General features: G+C 43.3%; 1 protein-coding gene across 1 annotated transcript; it reads left to right on the top strand.

Moving 5' to 3' along the window:
- The first annotated feature begins 870 nt into the window (after window positions 1-870).
- Window positions 871-2,489, top strand: LOC133923073 (uncharacterized). Its single transcript, XM_062368529.1, has 3 exons — window positions 871-1,042; window positions 1,156-1,205; window positions 2,015-2,489. Exons 1-3 carry the CDS (start codon window positions 949-951, stop codon window positions 2,144-2,146), a joined length of 276 nt encoding a protein of 91 aa, XP_062224513.1. The 5' UTR covers window positions 871-948; the 3' UTR covers window positions 2,147-2,489.
- Window positions 2,490-15,473: the final 12,984 nt, after the last annotated feature.

Raw genomic sequence — 15,473 nt, 5'->3', positions numbered from 1 at the left:
TTCAGATAGCCTTTGCTGCAATGGCCAATCAGAAACCGCTCGCCAGGATTCGGGATGACCGAGCATCCACCAGACCACCACGACCAAGAGAAGGTGCGGTCCGCGCCTCCGAGGTGTCGGACGGGCTCCGTCGGCAACCGCGCGCACGCGTCAGTCGTCGTCCACTCGTCGCCGCAACCCACTCGAGGCCTCGTGCCGTGCTGGCGTACCGTCCTGCCCGTACGCCAGCCGAGTTCGACGGAACTCGGCAGATGTCAGGTCGCCGAGGTGCCAGGACACCATGATCGTACTGGCAGTACTTGTAGTACGTAATCGCTTTGAAGGGGCTTTCATCGAACTCGAACGTCGCTGTTCGTTCTTTCTGCCCAAAAAATGCTACGGTTCAACATGTGACTGATCTCACAGCTTGTGCGCCTAGCGGCGAAAAGAATATTCCTTCCCAACCACAGTGTTGGAGAGCTCGGTTAGGTGCGTGCACTGCGCCGCCCGGGATAAAAGGAAGTGGAATTCCGCAGTGGATAACACGATCTTCTTCCGTGTTCACTCTCATTTCCATCTCCTTTTCCCCGTGCTCACCGGCGAGCGTATATGCTTGCAGTCCAATTGATCCTTATTTTCGAGTGGCATGCACCCAGATACCTAACTAAGCCAACGGTTGCGTCACAGCTGGTTCCCAGTGCACAACGCCGTCCTTCGTGTCCATCGAGTTGTTCAAATTGCCAAAAGACAAACTACGTACATACTCAGATTTCCACCATGTTCGTTTTGAAAAAAGAAGAAGATTCCCTCCAGTGTCAAGTTGACTTTGAGAGAGAGAGAGAGAGAGAGAGAGAGAGCATATCCTAGCTCGACCGTATAAAACCCCCCACCACCGGACCACCCAAGGCCATTGGTCATTCCGCTGCATGTCTATCAGATTGGCGCGAGGGTATTAGCCAGTTTGCGGTGATGATGAAGCATACTTCGAAGAGGAAGCCTCTTCTTGTAGTCCTCATGTTATCTTGCCTTCTTCTTCCCCTGGTTTCCTCTGTGCCTCTGTCCAGTAAGCCATCAATCCTTGCCTTTCGAGTTCTTCGTCTTCCTTCTTGGCTATCTATTCCATGCATGTGTTCCTAGCTGCTCGCATTCATCAGTGTTCTTGTTCTTGTTTTGTAGGAAGCCTGTCCTTGAGGAACCACCGGCAGACGTCCGACTCTGGTCTGGAGGTGCCTCCCTCCCTCCCTCCCCCCCCCCCCCCCTCTCTCTCTCTCTCTCTCTCTCTCTCTCTCTCTCTCTCTCACACACACACACACACACACACACACACACACACACACACATACACATACACACACACCACTCTGCCGTATGACATGTGTTGTCAGTTTGATGGGTTTCATCACATACCCGACATATCACCATGCAAGATTGTGCCTCTAAACTATGAAGCACGAACAGCTTGCTTTGTTCGTGGTGATCTCTCAAAGCTAGCTAGCTGCCGCGTCCGATGTGCCATTTAACTATGCGCACTCGCAGTCTGAGTGCTCTCCCTGTAGCTGCCGTCCAGTCCATACTCCATACCACTCGGCGCTCATCACATACCAGGGCTACTGCGCATGCGCACGGCTGGTGACCTGAGTACTCACCCAACGACATAAACCATCCGCAGGTTTACAAGCTTCTAGGCTCTAACAGCTTTACCCACACAACTGCATGTGAGTTGGACTTTTTGGATGCGGCAAGAGCAGAGCAGGTCAGCAGAAGATGCTGGTTGCAGCTGGGCGCTGGGGCACCTCCACTCACATGCGCGGCTATTTAGCTAGGCCGGCCATAGTGCAGCTCACATAGTCACATGCATGGCCACTTGTACAGTTGCATTGCCCCCACTAACGACGCCGTTTCCCAAAGGACAAAAAGCTCGATCGATTACATCGTTCGTGCAGAGCGCGTTCTCAATTTTACTAAGTTGTCAGTTGTTTTCATACATAAACTTCGACGCACTTGCAACTCGTAAAACTTTGCAAATTCTATACAGGGTGTGGTAGGCGCTGCGGATCAAGGGCGAAACCTCGGCGAGGTGGCGGCGAGGATGGCCATCGAGGTCAATGACTACCCTGGATCCGGCGCCAACAACCGCCATGAACCAAAGAGCCCTGGGAGAGCATGACGTCTCTGCAGCTCGGAGGAAAGGATCAGGGCGTCAAGTCTTCAGAACCTTTGTAGGAGAGTGTCGTTACTCGTTAGGTATAAATTGTAGAGACTAATGAGTCTTGTCTAGTACTTACGTAATCGTCGTCAGTGGCGGTCCAGCCTAAGCTAGCATATTAGGGTCATCACCTACGCACTGTCGGATCGATCGAGTGGACGTACGAGCTACCATAGCTGCTACCTGCACCGGCCTCTCGATTAAAAAGAAAGAAGCTTTTCAAGCCTTTTCTATATGTATGTCAAGTCAATATCTGTAACTCGGTTCCCCCCATACATTTTAATTTCGTACTACGCAATGTCAACAGCAGATCTACTGCAGTTAGCTTTAAGCCTTTTTGATCTAGCTACATTAGAATAGTTGTGTCAAGAACGCTTGATTGTTCGTCTGTTGTTTTCAACATTGACTGTGCTGACAACCTCGCTATCCGATATCTGCTCAGTTATCATACTGTCCCTGGCCGAGTCGCATTCTCCAGCATTGAACTCGACCGAGATCTTGTGTCGCGTGTGCCGATTTGGCGCGCGCGTTAGCACTTGACACTGCAAGATGGTGTCTTGTTAACAGCCCCTGCTGTCGCCCTATGGTAGAAAGCACGGGAAGCAGTCTCTATAGTTCCACGCAGGGCGCGAAGCCAGCGTCTTACACAGGGGGTGTAGGGCTTTTACTGTTCATCAGAGCTACAGTATTTTACTGTTTATCAAAACTAATTTTAGTAGCATTTTTGATAGGAGGGGTGCATGTGCACCCATGCTTCGTAACCTAAGTTTCGTCCCTAGTTACACAGCAGCTAGGACATCACTGTTACTCTGTTTGGGCAGTTTTTTTGGTTTTTTTCTTAAAAAACTAGAAGCTATCTAAATGGTTAGTTTTTATCTCGATTTTTAATGGTTTTGGCTGATTGGAAAAATGACTGTTGTTGAAATAAATTAAAAGCTGAAAAATAGATTTTGGCTGATTTTTTTAACTTTTAGTGTGCTAAGAAGCTAAAAATTATTATAAAAATCAGCAACTAAAAGTGAATAATCATATCTCCTACCTTAGGTAGCCAGAAGTTTTAAAAACACAGCCTATTTAAACAGTCTCTTAATATGTTTCCATGGGCAGAACGCCATTTCAACTGTGGACTCACGAGTGAGGAATGGCGCAGCTGTAAACTTCCCTGGCCATGTTGATCGATAGCAGACCAGCAGCAAATGCGAAAGTGATGGGTCCATAATTCGATATATATGTGTGGGACGGACCGGTGCTAGTTAAAACTTCAGGATCATTGTTCGGAAAAAGAAGTTAATTTTCAGGATCATCAAGAGGGGCAAGGAACTTGAATAATCGCGATCCCTTTCGGTGAAAATAGGCAGATTGGTCATTTAGTTTAAAATTAAATAAAGAGATATATTGCTTCAAAGAGGTTTTAGATTGAGATTCAATGTACTTAAATTTTACTTTAAGCTTATTATACTCTTTTTTAGCAAATTTAATTTGTTTACTAATTATTCATAATTAGAAATAAAAATAGCATGAATGTCATTAAATTTCTTAAGTTCCTTAGATTATTTCTTAAGGGTCCTTTGTTGCTTATTGATCAATCAAAGGAGAGAGAGTCGTCATCGAATTCATCATCACTTACACCGTTTTCATACCTTTGGCTATAAGACACTAGTGTGATGATGACATTGAGGAAGAGCTTTTTTAGATGAGTAGGTGACGAAGCTCTCATCACTTGAGCTTAAATCTTTATTTTCACTCATCCATCTTCCTATGGTTGCAAATATTTAAGCTCTTCCCCTTGTCTCACTCTTGCTCTTGATCTTCTTCTCTTTCTTGATATGATCAATAATTTTGATCAAGTCTTTCATGGAGATTCGTTGATTAATCTTGGTATTGATCTTCTTGATATTCTTCTCCACTTGAGAGATGAGCTTGGCGACTTCAGCGTCTATTTATTCATCACTTGATGTGTTTTATTCATCATCTTCATTGCTCTCTTCATTTTCATCTTCATCTCTATCATTTTCGCGTGAGCTCAACTCTTGCTCTTGCCTCCTCATCTCCGCCTTCATGTGTGGGAATAGTGCTTGCTTGCATGTGAGAGTAAGGTTCTTATCATCGGGTGAGGTAGAGACTTTTACCCCCATATTCATGATTATCTCATGAGCGGTGATCTTACTAAGCACTTGACTTAAAGTCATCTTCTTAATGTCGTTGTTGTCATAGAAGATGGAGACTATCAACTTGTATTTTAAAAGAAGAGCTTGAAGTATTTTTCTTACCACTTGATCATCGTCAATTAATGTCAAACCTAGCACATTGATATTATTAGCAAAAATATTCAAACGTGAGTATATGTTATTAGCATTTTCATGAGGTAGTTGTTTGATACCATTGAGCCTAGTAACATACACATGATATTTCTTATTGCGCACATCCTTTGTGTCTTCATGTGTTTCAATGAGACTATTCCAAATATTATATGCATTGGTGAGAGAATAAACACGATTAAATGCATCAATATTTAAAGATGATAAAAATATATTCTTCGTCAATGCATCTAATTGCCTCTCCTTATTGGTGATGCGAGATCTCATCTCTTCCTTGATGACTCTCTAAACATCTAGACCATTTGCTTATAAAAACAAGACATTAGAATTTTTCAACAGGGGAAATTTGTGTCATCAAAAAGTGGAGCACTATGGGTATCCATCCTAACCCCGAACGTCACAACTCTAGAATGTTAAGCCTATCAAGAGCACGAGGCTCTGATACCAATTGTGAGAAACAGTGACATCCTAAGATGAGGGTGAATTAGGATACTTAGAAAACTAAACCAAATTAGCTCCGAAAACTTTACAAGATAAACATATCTCAATTCCTATCTAAATATGTTTTAGGTTTATCTAGTGTGTCTACTCTACCGTTCAAGAGGATTTGCAACCTACTCTAGCAAATTAAATTGCAAGTATGTAAATACGGAAATATAAATAAGGTAAAGAGACAAACTCGACACAAGAAATTTTTATACCATGGTATCGATGACATGAATATCACCCCTGATCCATGTTGGAGCTCCATAAAGAATATGCTCTCGGTTGCCAAGTCTCTTCCGGTCACAGCTCTTAAGCTACCAAATCACCAAGATAAAATCTTAAGCACGATAAGCTACTAAGCCATCAAAGCAAGGTCTCACCACTAGCATCTCTTCCGGTCACTTACCGCCGTGATCGCTTCGGAACTTGAGCCACTAAGGCAATGGTCTCTACGTCCCCGTACACGTGACTTGTTGTCACTCCACACCAAGTCGGAGGGTCAGTAAGCTTAAGCCACTAAAGATCAAGATACTGGTGCGTCACTAAGACTCTAAGGCACTGACATACCACTCGGTACAAGTTAGAATCACTCCTTGATCCCTTCTTCAAGCTGCAGCACCTAGCTACAAGTCACTCTAGGCCTATAAGCACTGAACACTCTCAAATCTTGTGCTTAATCATCTTGAATGATTACTTTAAGAACTTTTGTGGCTTGGATGTATTCTCAATTGTATATGAGCTTCCTCTAGATTCTAATAACATGTCACACTTTAAATGACTGAGTGGATGGGTATTTATAGCCTCAAACCCGCTAACTAGCCATTTTTCCAACGACTCAGAAAAGCTGTTAACATCGGATGATCCAATGAGAACAGTAGTACTAACACCGGATCATCCAATGAGTACAAACTCATAAAATAGCCGTTAGAATTCCACTCACAACCTTTGTGAACATTGTACAATCCGGTGTGGCTTCAAATCCATCAATATACCTTCTGGTGAGTTATCTTGAGTCATCCGAGTCTTTGCACTCTCTCTGTGTAAAATACTCCGGTGCATTCATCTGGTGTTCATTCAATTCACACCGGACCATCCGGTGAGTTGAACATTTTCTTCTTTTCCCTAGAAATGCTCCGGTGCAACCATCTGTGTGATCACCAGACTATCCGATGAGTTAATCTTCATTCTTCAGCAATTATAGTCGCCTCTGCAAGAAATGCTCCGGTGCCATACTCTGGTGTGCACAAACCAAGCACCAGACCTTCCGGTGGGTTGATCTTTAATTTTCTGCACTCGTATTCTTCTTTGCAAGAAATGCTCCGGTGTTACCCAATGCAAATCACCGAATTATCTGGTGAGGTCATTAGCTTTCTCCCCTTTGTTAGAAATACTCTAATGAGTTCAACACACGAGCATTAGACTATCCAGTGAGGCTATCAGCCTCTGTGCATAATAATCTGGTGAGTACAAACTCCTCTGCACCGGACCTTCCGGTCAGGTTAATTCTCTTGGGACTTCTCTAATTCAATCAAACTTTATCCTAACTGCGGTGGCTTCTTGATGTAGTGAATCCATGAGACCTACTAACATATATTCTTGATAAACATGTTAGTTCCAATGACTATGTTGTCATTAATCACCAAAATCACAATCATGGTCTAATAGGGTCATTTTCGCTACAAAGACGATCGATGCAATTTGACGATCGATGGCAAGATGATCAGGGTTAAGCGGGATGTTCTGTGCCAGATGATCAATGAGACCGAATGGAGTCAAGGGTGATCCTAGTTGTACACATGGAGAGCGAGCAAAACTTGAGAAGGTGGATAAAGACGGTATGTTGACAAAGTCAAACAAAAGAGATACCGGTGCAAGTGACAAGGTGGCTAGAGGGATTGGGGGCAGGATAGACTTTTCTGGTGGTCGAGATCGCAAGATGAAGTACATGTGTTGACATCAGGTGGCTTATTTAAGGTGTAAGCAAGTGATGGTGAGTCACACTTTGAGAAGTGTGAAATGTAGTTTTACGGTTTGGCATCAAAATCGTGGGAAGTTTGGAAGTGCACGTAGCATCATCGTGAAACTTACGTCAAAATGAAGCTACGACGAAGGCACCACATGCTTTCGATGGATGAAGAAAAAGTTAGACGAAAATACCCTCGATGATAGGTAGTAGTAGTGTATTGAAAGATAGAGGTATTTTGGGAATCTAGAAAATTTAGGGGCTAAGGGACCTCCTTAGGTATATAAATAGAGGGGGATGTGTGAGTTCCTTGAGCCAACCATTTTGAGAGTTGTGTGCTAGGGTTTTAAAAGTGAGAGAGATGAGTGCTTAGTTTATGTGTTAGGTGAGAGTTTTGTGAGCAAAATACTTTATATTCCGTCAAAATTAGAGCGTTCCTCTGCAAGTATTGAAGATGTTGTTTACTATTATGCTTGTGTTTATCTCTTTCTAATTTTACTCTCTTGGCTCTCTTTAAATTTGTGAGTTTTTTGATTTTATTGTGATCTTCGTTTTTATTGAAGAACTGAAATTTTCTAACATGTTAGAGTTGTTCTTCTAGTTGCTAGATGTATAAGAATCATATATGGATTGATCTTTAACCATCTTTCACATCTAGATCTATCAACTTAGCGATTTTCTCTACCCAGTGTCTAGATTTTTGAATCTAAGTGTTTTCACATCTTTTTTGAGTTCTTGAGAGTTATGGTATTTGAATTGATCTTATATGGAGCCTAGAGTTTATATCTATTCATTGGAGCGAGATGTTTGATGTGAGTTATATCTCTCAATCTTTAGTTTCACGGTTTTATTTCGATATGTATTAGGTGAAAGACTTTATAAACCAACTAGAAATTGATGACACTCATATTCACCCTACTCTAATCGTCTTTCTTGATCATACGTATTCTTACCGAAATATTGCCGTGCAACTGTGCAAGTCTGGTTTCTTCAGTTCCGAATACACTAGCTACCAACATCATCGTGTACATGAAGCTCTAAATTAACGTCTAAATCATCGGTACACTACTGCCGTTTGCAAATTATCAATTGTTAAAAATGGATGCATGGATCACGGGCTGGAGTGAATAGCTACCGACCACAAAACCAGCTCTGTCTCGGGGTCGTGAGACACTGTTTCCTGATTTCGACAGAGACGCCAGAAAGATTCTTCTAGTTCCTTCATCCGGCGCAGGAGAAATCACATGATCGGATCGGAATAGACTTTTATACTAGCACTATTGTACTACTCGTGTCTTGTCCTTAACTATGCAATGTAATTCTCTAGCTTTTCTTGTGAAATTCCAAGTATAAGGTTTTTTTTAAAAAAAATGCTTAATTTTTTTCACTACCTCGATCTTTATCTGTATTGGAAACTATATAGGTTGACTCTGCCATTGGAGCAGAACCAATTTTTTTTATCACCGGCTCGGCTCCACCCTAAACCTTTGCCACAGCGCATGAGAACGCCCGACCCGACCGCTCGTAACAAACAAAGTGAGCGAACCACCGAGCTAACAGAAATTCCACGTATAAGTAGCGTAGCATCTACAGTTCTATCAATCCCTTGATAGCTGGAATATTATTTACGTTACAAAGACAATCTAACAAGTCACGAGCTGCTAATCTTTGACACGGGACCGACGAGACAAGAGTCGTAACATTAATAGTAATGTCACAACAGCTCCTGTTGCCATCCGCGACTCAGCAGCTCGTCGGAGGTGATGAAAAATTTGGCGGCTAACACTAGCTTGCCATCAAAACTGTCGTGTACGAAGTAAGACGAAGGTCACAGCTGGGACAAGGGAGATCTGTCATGAACTTCACTTTCGCTCGTGTAGCTGCACCAAAACCGTGGTCCGTGCTCGATTCAGGGGGCCTTGAGAGCTACCAGAGGCTGACGCCAAACCAAATGATAGATGGAGCTGATTATACAAGGAACTCGCCCTCGAATGGTCATCGTCATACCAAGAGCGAAAAGGCAGGTCTTCTGATTTACTTTTGGTAGGGCATTTGGAAGGAACGCAAACGAAGAATATTCCAGCAAGCAGAAAATTCCAACAAAGAAGTAACAACACTGATTATGGAGGAAATGTATGAGTACAAGTTGGCAAGGAACCTCCTGACTGCTCAAGGCACCTAGACCTTAGTCTTCTTCAGTCTTCTCTCTTCTGTTTGTTGGGTTGAGTGCTGAGTTGTAATTTTCTGTTTCCCTCCTGTAGGGGCTTCTGTGCTCGGGTTGTAACTTTGGTACTCTGTTGTTTTGTGTTGCCTTCTTAATCAACTGGCAGTTCTCCTGCCTCCTTTAAAAAAACTCACCCTACAATGATTATATGTGAAATTGGGTTGGATCGATCGATATGTACGCTGTGACAGCTTGCTTCCTAACCACGTGGAGTCGGGTACGCCAACTCACCATTCTCGTTGTCTAAAGTTGTGCTAGACCGGCGGTGTCCAAGTCGACGAGTTTTAGTTCAGATCCGTTTCAGTCGCGGAAGCTGGAGCCCTGCCAGACGCCGTAACTAAACTCACTCGCCCGTGTGTAGTGTGAACTGACTAGTGACCAAACAATTGAACGGCTCGGCAAAGCAACTTGTTCTTCCACGCGCCGATTTGTCCGCCATGCCGTCGTCTCGTGACCTCATGGTCTCCGACGCACGACGCACGTCACGGTTCCGCAAAGGTAGCAGGCGCTGTGCGTAGGGCTGAAAAAAAGCTCGCGGCTTACAATTTAGCTCAGGCTCTCGAAGGCTCGGTTCAGCTCGACTCGGCTCGTTGCCCAAACGAGTTGAGTCCGAGTCACACTGCTAGCTCGTTCCAGCAATCGAGCCGAATCGAACTAGCTCACAAGCCGCTCGCGAGCCAAACTGAGCCATGGACGACATGCACTAATACCTGATCAGCCCGGCCATAGCCCGCAGGGTCTACCATCCGCATGATCCATGCATGAGTACACGAACCAGCAATCACCTTGAAGCTTGAGCCTTGCCTTTTTTTAATGCCACCGAGAGCACTAACCGCATGATCCATACATTCACGCACGTTTTTCCTTTGTTTATTCAGGAGCCACATGCATGTGACAGTCGCCACCAGCCATGCAAAACCGCATGCATGCGTGCAAAACCAGCCCGACTTGCATGGTTCTGGCACCCAGTTTTGGCAAGCTCGTGAGCCAGCTCGAGCCAACAACCAAGCCGAGCCGAGCCGAGCCTACAGTTCACCGAGTTTCTACGAGCCGAGCCGAGCCTTCCAGCCCTAGCTGTGCGTCAAGGATATGCTCCCGGGACCGTGCCACAAGCGTCAGTCGAATGTTTCACTTTTTGCAAGGTTGCAGGGCCAACGTCGATGGGTCCACTCGGCCCAGTGTTTTTCTAATCCATGAAAAATGTTGGTGGAAAATTCTATAAATAAAGTGGGGTGAGAGCCTCTTTTAAAAAGTAGGTTTAAGCTTGGAGAATAAGTGAAGAAAAATGAGAACCAATAATGTGTTGATAATAAAAAAGATTTGTCCTCTAACATGATGGTCATGAATCTATATTTATATTGCCGTTGAGGGTGTAAATGTGCAAGCATGACTTTACAGAGATAACGATACAAACTATCATTATACTACAGAGATATATGGTCGATCAAATCGCATAATATGGGTCTAGGTATGATGCAATTACCCCTAAAATATATTATCTACTATGGCAATACAGCGGTGCAAGTGGCCCTAAAGGCGTAGTACTCAGCCGGTAGCCTATTGCGGCGTTGCACTGTCCCGGGTGTCAAAGTGGCAACCAATTGCAACGGTATTAACTGCTGGTCACTTCATGTCAGGCCAATTACCTTTGGTGTTCTCATTTTTCTGATATTCTCTCTGAAGGCCAGCTTATTCCCTTGTCTCTAGAGGCGACGACCTTAGGGGTTCACAGCCTCTGGAAGCCTCAGCTTCTGCGGAGAGTCTAGAGCCTGAGAGCTTCGGAGAAGCTCTTGATGATGCCCCCTTAGTATTATCTATAGGCTGGGATATTTCAACCCAACAGTACCCCCTCATCTACTGGCCCTAAGGTGTGTGTGGGGGGGGGGGGGAGGGGTTGAGCAGATATAGAAGGAACTAGCTTTAGCCCAGCCTCATAGTCAGGATATCCTAATATAACTTCTAGCCGTTGAAGAGCTTCTCGGTGATGACCGTAAGCGGTGGTGATGAAGCCAGATAGAGATGGCGTAACCTAGAAAAAACTTTGTGGTCCAAAGCCCAATGACGAGAGTCAGAGATATCGACTTGGTTTATCTGAAGCTCGGTGGGGATGATTTAGTCCGGAGCCCAACATGGTTCGTCTGAGGTTGAGCCGATGTCAGAGCCAAGGACTGTGGGGGCTTGCTCGGATCTACATGCACCAGAGCCTATGCTAAGGCCGAATGTGTAGAGGCGTTAGAGCCGAAGGCCGTTGAGGTTTGAACGGAGGCAATACACTCTGGAGCCTGTGCTAAGGCCATAGGCGTAGATATGTGGGAGCTAAAGGTCGTCGATGTTCGAACGGAGGCAATGTGCTCTGGAACCCATGCTGAGGCTAGAGGTGTAGAGGCATTGGAGCCGAAGGTCGTCGAGGTTTGAATGGAGGCAATGCACTTTAGAGCCCATGCTGAGGCCTGAACCGTAGAGGCATTGGAGCCGAAGGCCGTCAAAGTTTGAACAGATGCAATACACTCTAGAGCCCATGCTAAGGCCGAAGGCGTTAGAGCCGAAGGCCGTTGAGGTTCGAACGGAGGCAATGCTGAGATTGGAGGCAGAGGCGTAGAGGCATTGGAGCAGAAGGTCATCGAGGTTCAAACAGAGGCAATACGCTTCGAAGCCCATGCTAAGACTAGAGGCGTAGAGGCGTTGGAGCCGTAGGCCATTGAGGTTTGAACAGAGGCAATGCGCTTCGGAGCATATGCAAAGGCTGGAGGTGTAGAGGCGTTGGAGTTGAAGGATGTTTGAAGCCTTGCGGTGGTCAGAGCAAGCTCTTTAGCTTCTCTGATGGCGAGCCTTTTCAACATCTGAATCATCGTAATAAAGATCATATGTAGAGGTAAGATATTCTCCCCATTTTTTTCATAAGTACTTAATGACACGTGGTAACATCAGTGTGTCTGATGGGGTAATACGCTGGTTCTTGTGGGGTCTTGTGTCGGTTGCCCTTGCATGCACCGAAAGGGATTCAAATAATAAATGTGGCGGGACGTGTATGCAAAAAAAACTAGGGTGCTACCGTAGGGAGTTGTCGTGTGTGTACGGATTTAACGGGGATGTGGCCACGACCCCTCATAATAATAATTGGGAAGGCTGTGGGACGACACCCGTGGTGGTTCCGTTTTATTCCCTAGGCGTACGCAAATGATTGGCCTATAAAAGCTAGGGTCTACCTAGTTGATCTTTCATTGCTGTGCAAGGGAGTGATTCTTCTTTAGCTTGAACATGGCGTCCTTCTCCTCCTTATCGTCAGAGATGTCGATGATTTCGACTGGTTTGATTGGGGCGGTGTGAGAAACCATCCAAACAGTATTCTAATCAATCATTAAGTTAATCATTTACATAATTATGACTATAATAATTAATCAGAATAACGCTCTAATAGTCCCGACACGTGTTTTGTGCCTAAAATCGGAACATATGTCTTTCCAACATATAACATCACAACAAAGCTTAAGAAGAGCGAGTAATTAACATTATATTACAAATACTTAAGCATTCAACTATTTACAATAATTTATATCAAAAGAGATAAACTACGCAACAGAAGAATTAAAACCCAACAACAACAAAAAGATCGATAGAGCCATATGCCCTTAGGCTCCAACCAAAACCTCACCACACGAGTAGACAACACTACTCTTGCCTACCACCGGCATCGGTGAATATGAAGTAGCCAGAAGCTAATCTTTCCTCATCTACAACCTGAAAGGGCAGCGTGAGTATGAAGGTAGCCGCAAGACTTAATCCATATATAGTACATATAATAACTCGACTCCAAGAATTATGCATTTGGGTATTTAGCAAGAATAAGCCACAAGGTTAAGTAATTCCATATACGGTAGCAATCTTAAGACCTATGTGTGAGCACCTATACTTAACCAAACAATCCCTTTATTTTTTGGTAAACACCAACTGAAGCATAAATTTAACTGGAAGCATAATAAACATATATATCAAAACAGAACCATCTCAATCGCAACCCAACATACCAAATCATCACCCCTCATTCGTGACTCTACGACCGATGTGGATGGACGAAAGCATGCTCATAACCGAGAGCGTGGTAATTCAAATTGATTTTACACCCTACAGGGGAGTACTCCTGGACTCACATGAAAAGAGACCATCGCCCACACAACTTGTCAGTTGCGAGTGATGATTCATGTGTCAACTGTTCATGTACCCACCCTGAACCTTGTTCCCATATCGAGTAATGTGGAGGCCACCTAGATCCTGTGCTTACCATGACTTACCAACACAATCTCAGGCACCCCTAACAATATTCTCGCTCACATCTCTACGCATAGGTTAAATGAACGTGGAGACTTACAGTACTTGGCTTACCCGTCCTATATCCAGGTATGTGGTAAGGAAAAGTGCCAAAACCAACGACACCGACGGGTAGTGCTTAACTGATGCAAGCGGTCTACGGCATCCAGGTTTCTCTCCCGAACTACACCTAGCACCGCCCACATCTTGTCTTATCCTCACATCTCATATATCTCAAAATCATTGTATTTATGAACAATAAGTAATTCCTAATCTCGCGAACAATGGTTGGACTATTGCTCGACTTCTACCGATGATATATGCATTGCTAAGCATATCGAACAGACTTGTAACTAGACATCAAAAATGTTATCAAGGCTATAAGTATATGGATAAAACAACAACTCAAGTTAGAGGTGATGCAATCAACATAGGTTCTACCCATATAAGCCCGACATCGACTTATTGAATATGCAATATGCTTAGATGCTTGCTTTACTGCTTTTCTTCAATTCGGGATCAAACATCAAACCCCTTCAAAAAACCCGTTACACTCCGGTTTGACGATCACTAAAGAAAAGAATGCATAGCAATAAGCATATGATGAAATGCTAGAAAATATGCTTTATAATGCATGAAAATATTTTTTCTAGTTAGAATAAATCATAAAAAGACTAGCAAAATTAGTTTCACCAATTCTGGACTTGTAAAGAATTAATGGTGGATTAATGAAGCCTAAATCTAATTAATTTATCTTAGAAAGTTAATTAATTATTTTACAGATGGGGATATTTTAAATGGTATAAGAGTTTATTATAAAACAAAAAATTAGTTTTATAATTTTTGAAGCTACATAGAATTTATTATGAATTTTAAAAGTTTTAGCAAATAAAAAAAGCCTAATGAACAATACAATTTGGAGGTTCTAGTGGACCTCCGGGTGGGGGTCCTCAGGTATATTTAGCTAGGATCACCCGAAACCTCCAAGTTGTGACCCAGAACCTTCGGGTGGGGTTAGAAATGCTGATTCTCGCCGAGGATCTCTCCAACAACGACTTCGGTGACTTTTGGGGTAGGGATTTTGGGCCTAGAGCATCATCTTAATCTCCTCTATCGCGTAGGATAACATGCATAAGCAAAAAATGGCCGAAACTTGACTATTGCCTCCAATAGTGGTGACAACCATTGTTGAACTCTTTTGAGCTCGATGAAGTTTTTTTTATGTTATTGTGCTCATCTGCTTCTAATTTCTCTCTATTGATTTTCTTGCAAGTTTACAAGTTTTTAATTTCCAGATTTGATTTTTTTTGTCTTTTGGCTGAAATTTCAGCATCTTGTGAAGTCATTTTTCTTATTGTTAGAGATATAAAATTTATATACACACGCTTATATGATAAGATCTTGAATTCTTTTACCTCTAGATAATCAACTTAGATTGTTTCGTTACTCGGTGTTAATCTTTTCTTGTTTCTTTGTAAATTGTGATTTTTTTATGCTAAGACATATAGATTGATCTTAAATAGAAGTTATGATTCATATATCATACGTAGAGTCGTGTTGTCTCGATTTTATTTTATTAAAAAAAATCTCTATTTTTACTTCTGTTTAAATTAAGGTGCGTTAGATGATATAAATAAAAAAAAATATTGGGACGCTTACCCTATGCGTCCCTAATCTCGTTCGTACCGTATTGATGAGCAAGTTAGAGGACACGATCCTCGCCCATTTCTTCCTGTTCGGTCCAGCCGACATCTCTCGTTGAACATGTAGCCCAGTTCACGGCCTTCCTCAGCCGGCAGGCAGCCCAGTGGTACGAGAGCACTTCGTCTTATCTTTTCAGGAACTTACAAGAGCACATTTCAAACCTGAACATCAAGTGAAAGGCTTTCTTTTATCTCGATCGTCTTATGATGAGACTCAGACCTAGTAACTGCACTGGCCAAGCTCAATCCGGTCTAGTCAATACTTCTGAGTTCTCCCCAATTGGCTGCT

This window comes from Phragmites australis, chromosome 1, assembly GCF_958298935.1.
Source record: "Phragmites australis chromosome 1, lpPhrAust1.1, whole genome shotgun sequence".
In the NCBI taxonomy this organism is placed as follows: Eukaryota; Viridiplantae; Streptophyta; class Magnoliopsida; order Poales; family Poaceae; genus Phragmites; species Phragmites australis.
Note: the sequence above shows the minus strand (reverse complement) of the source record. Positions and strands in the feature narration are given on the sequence as shown.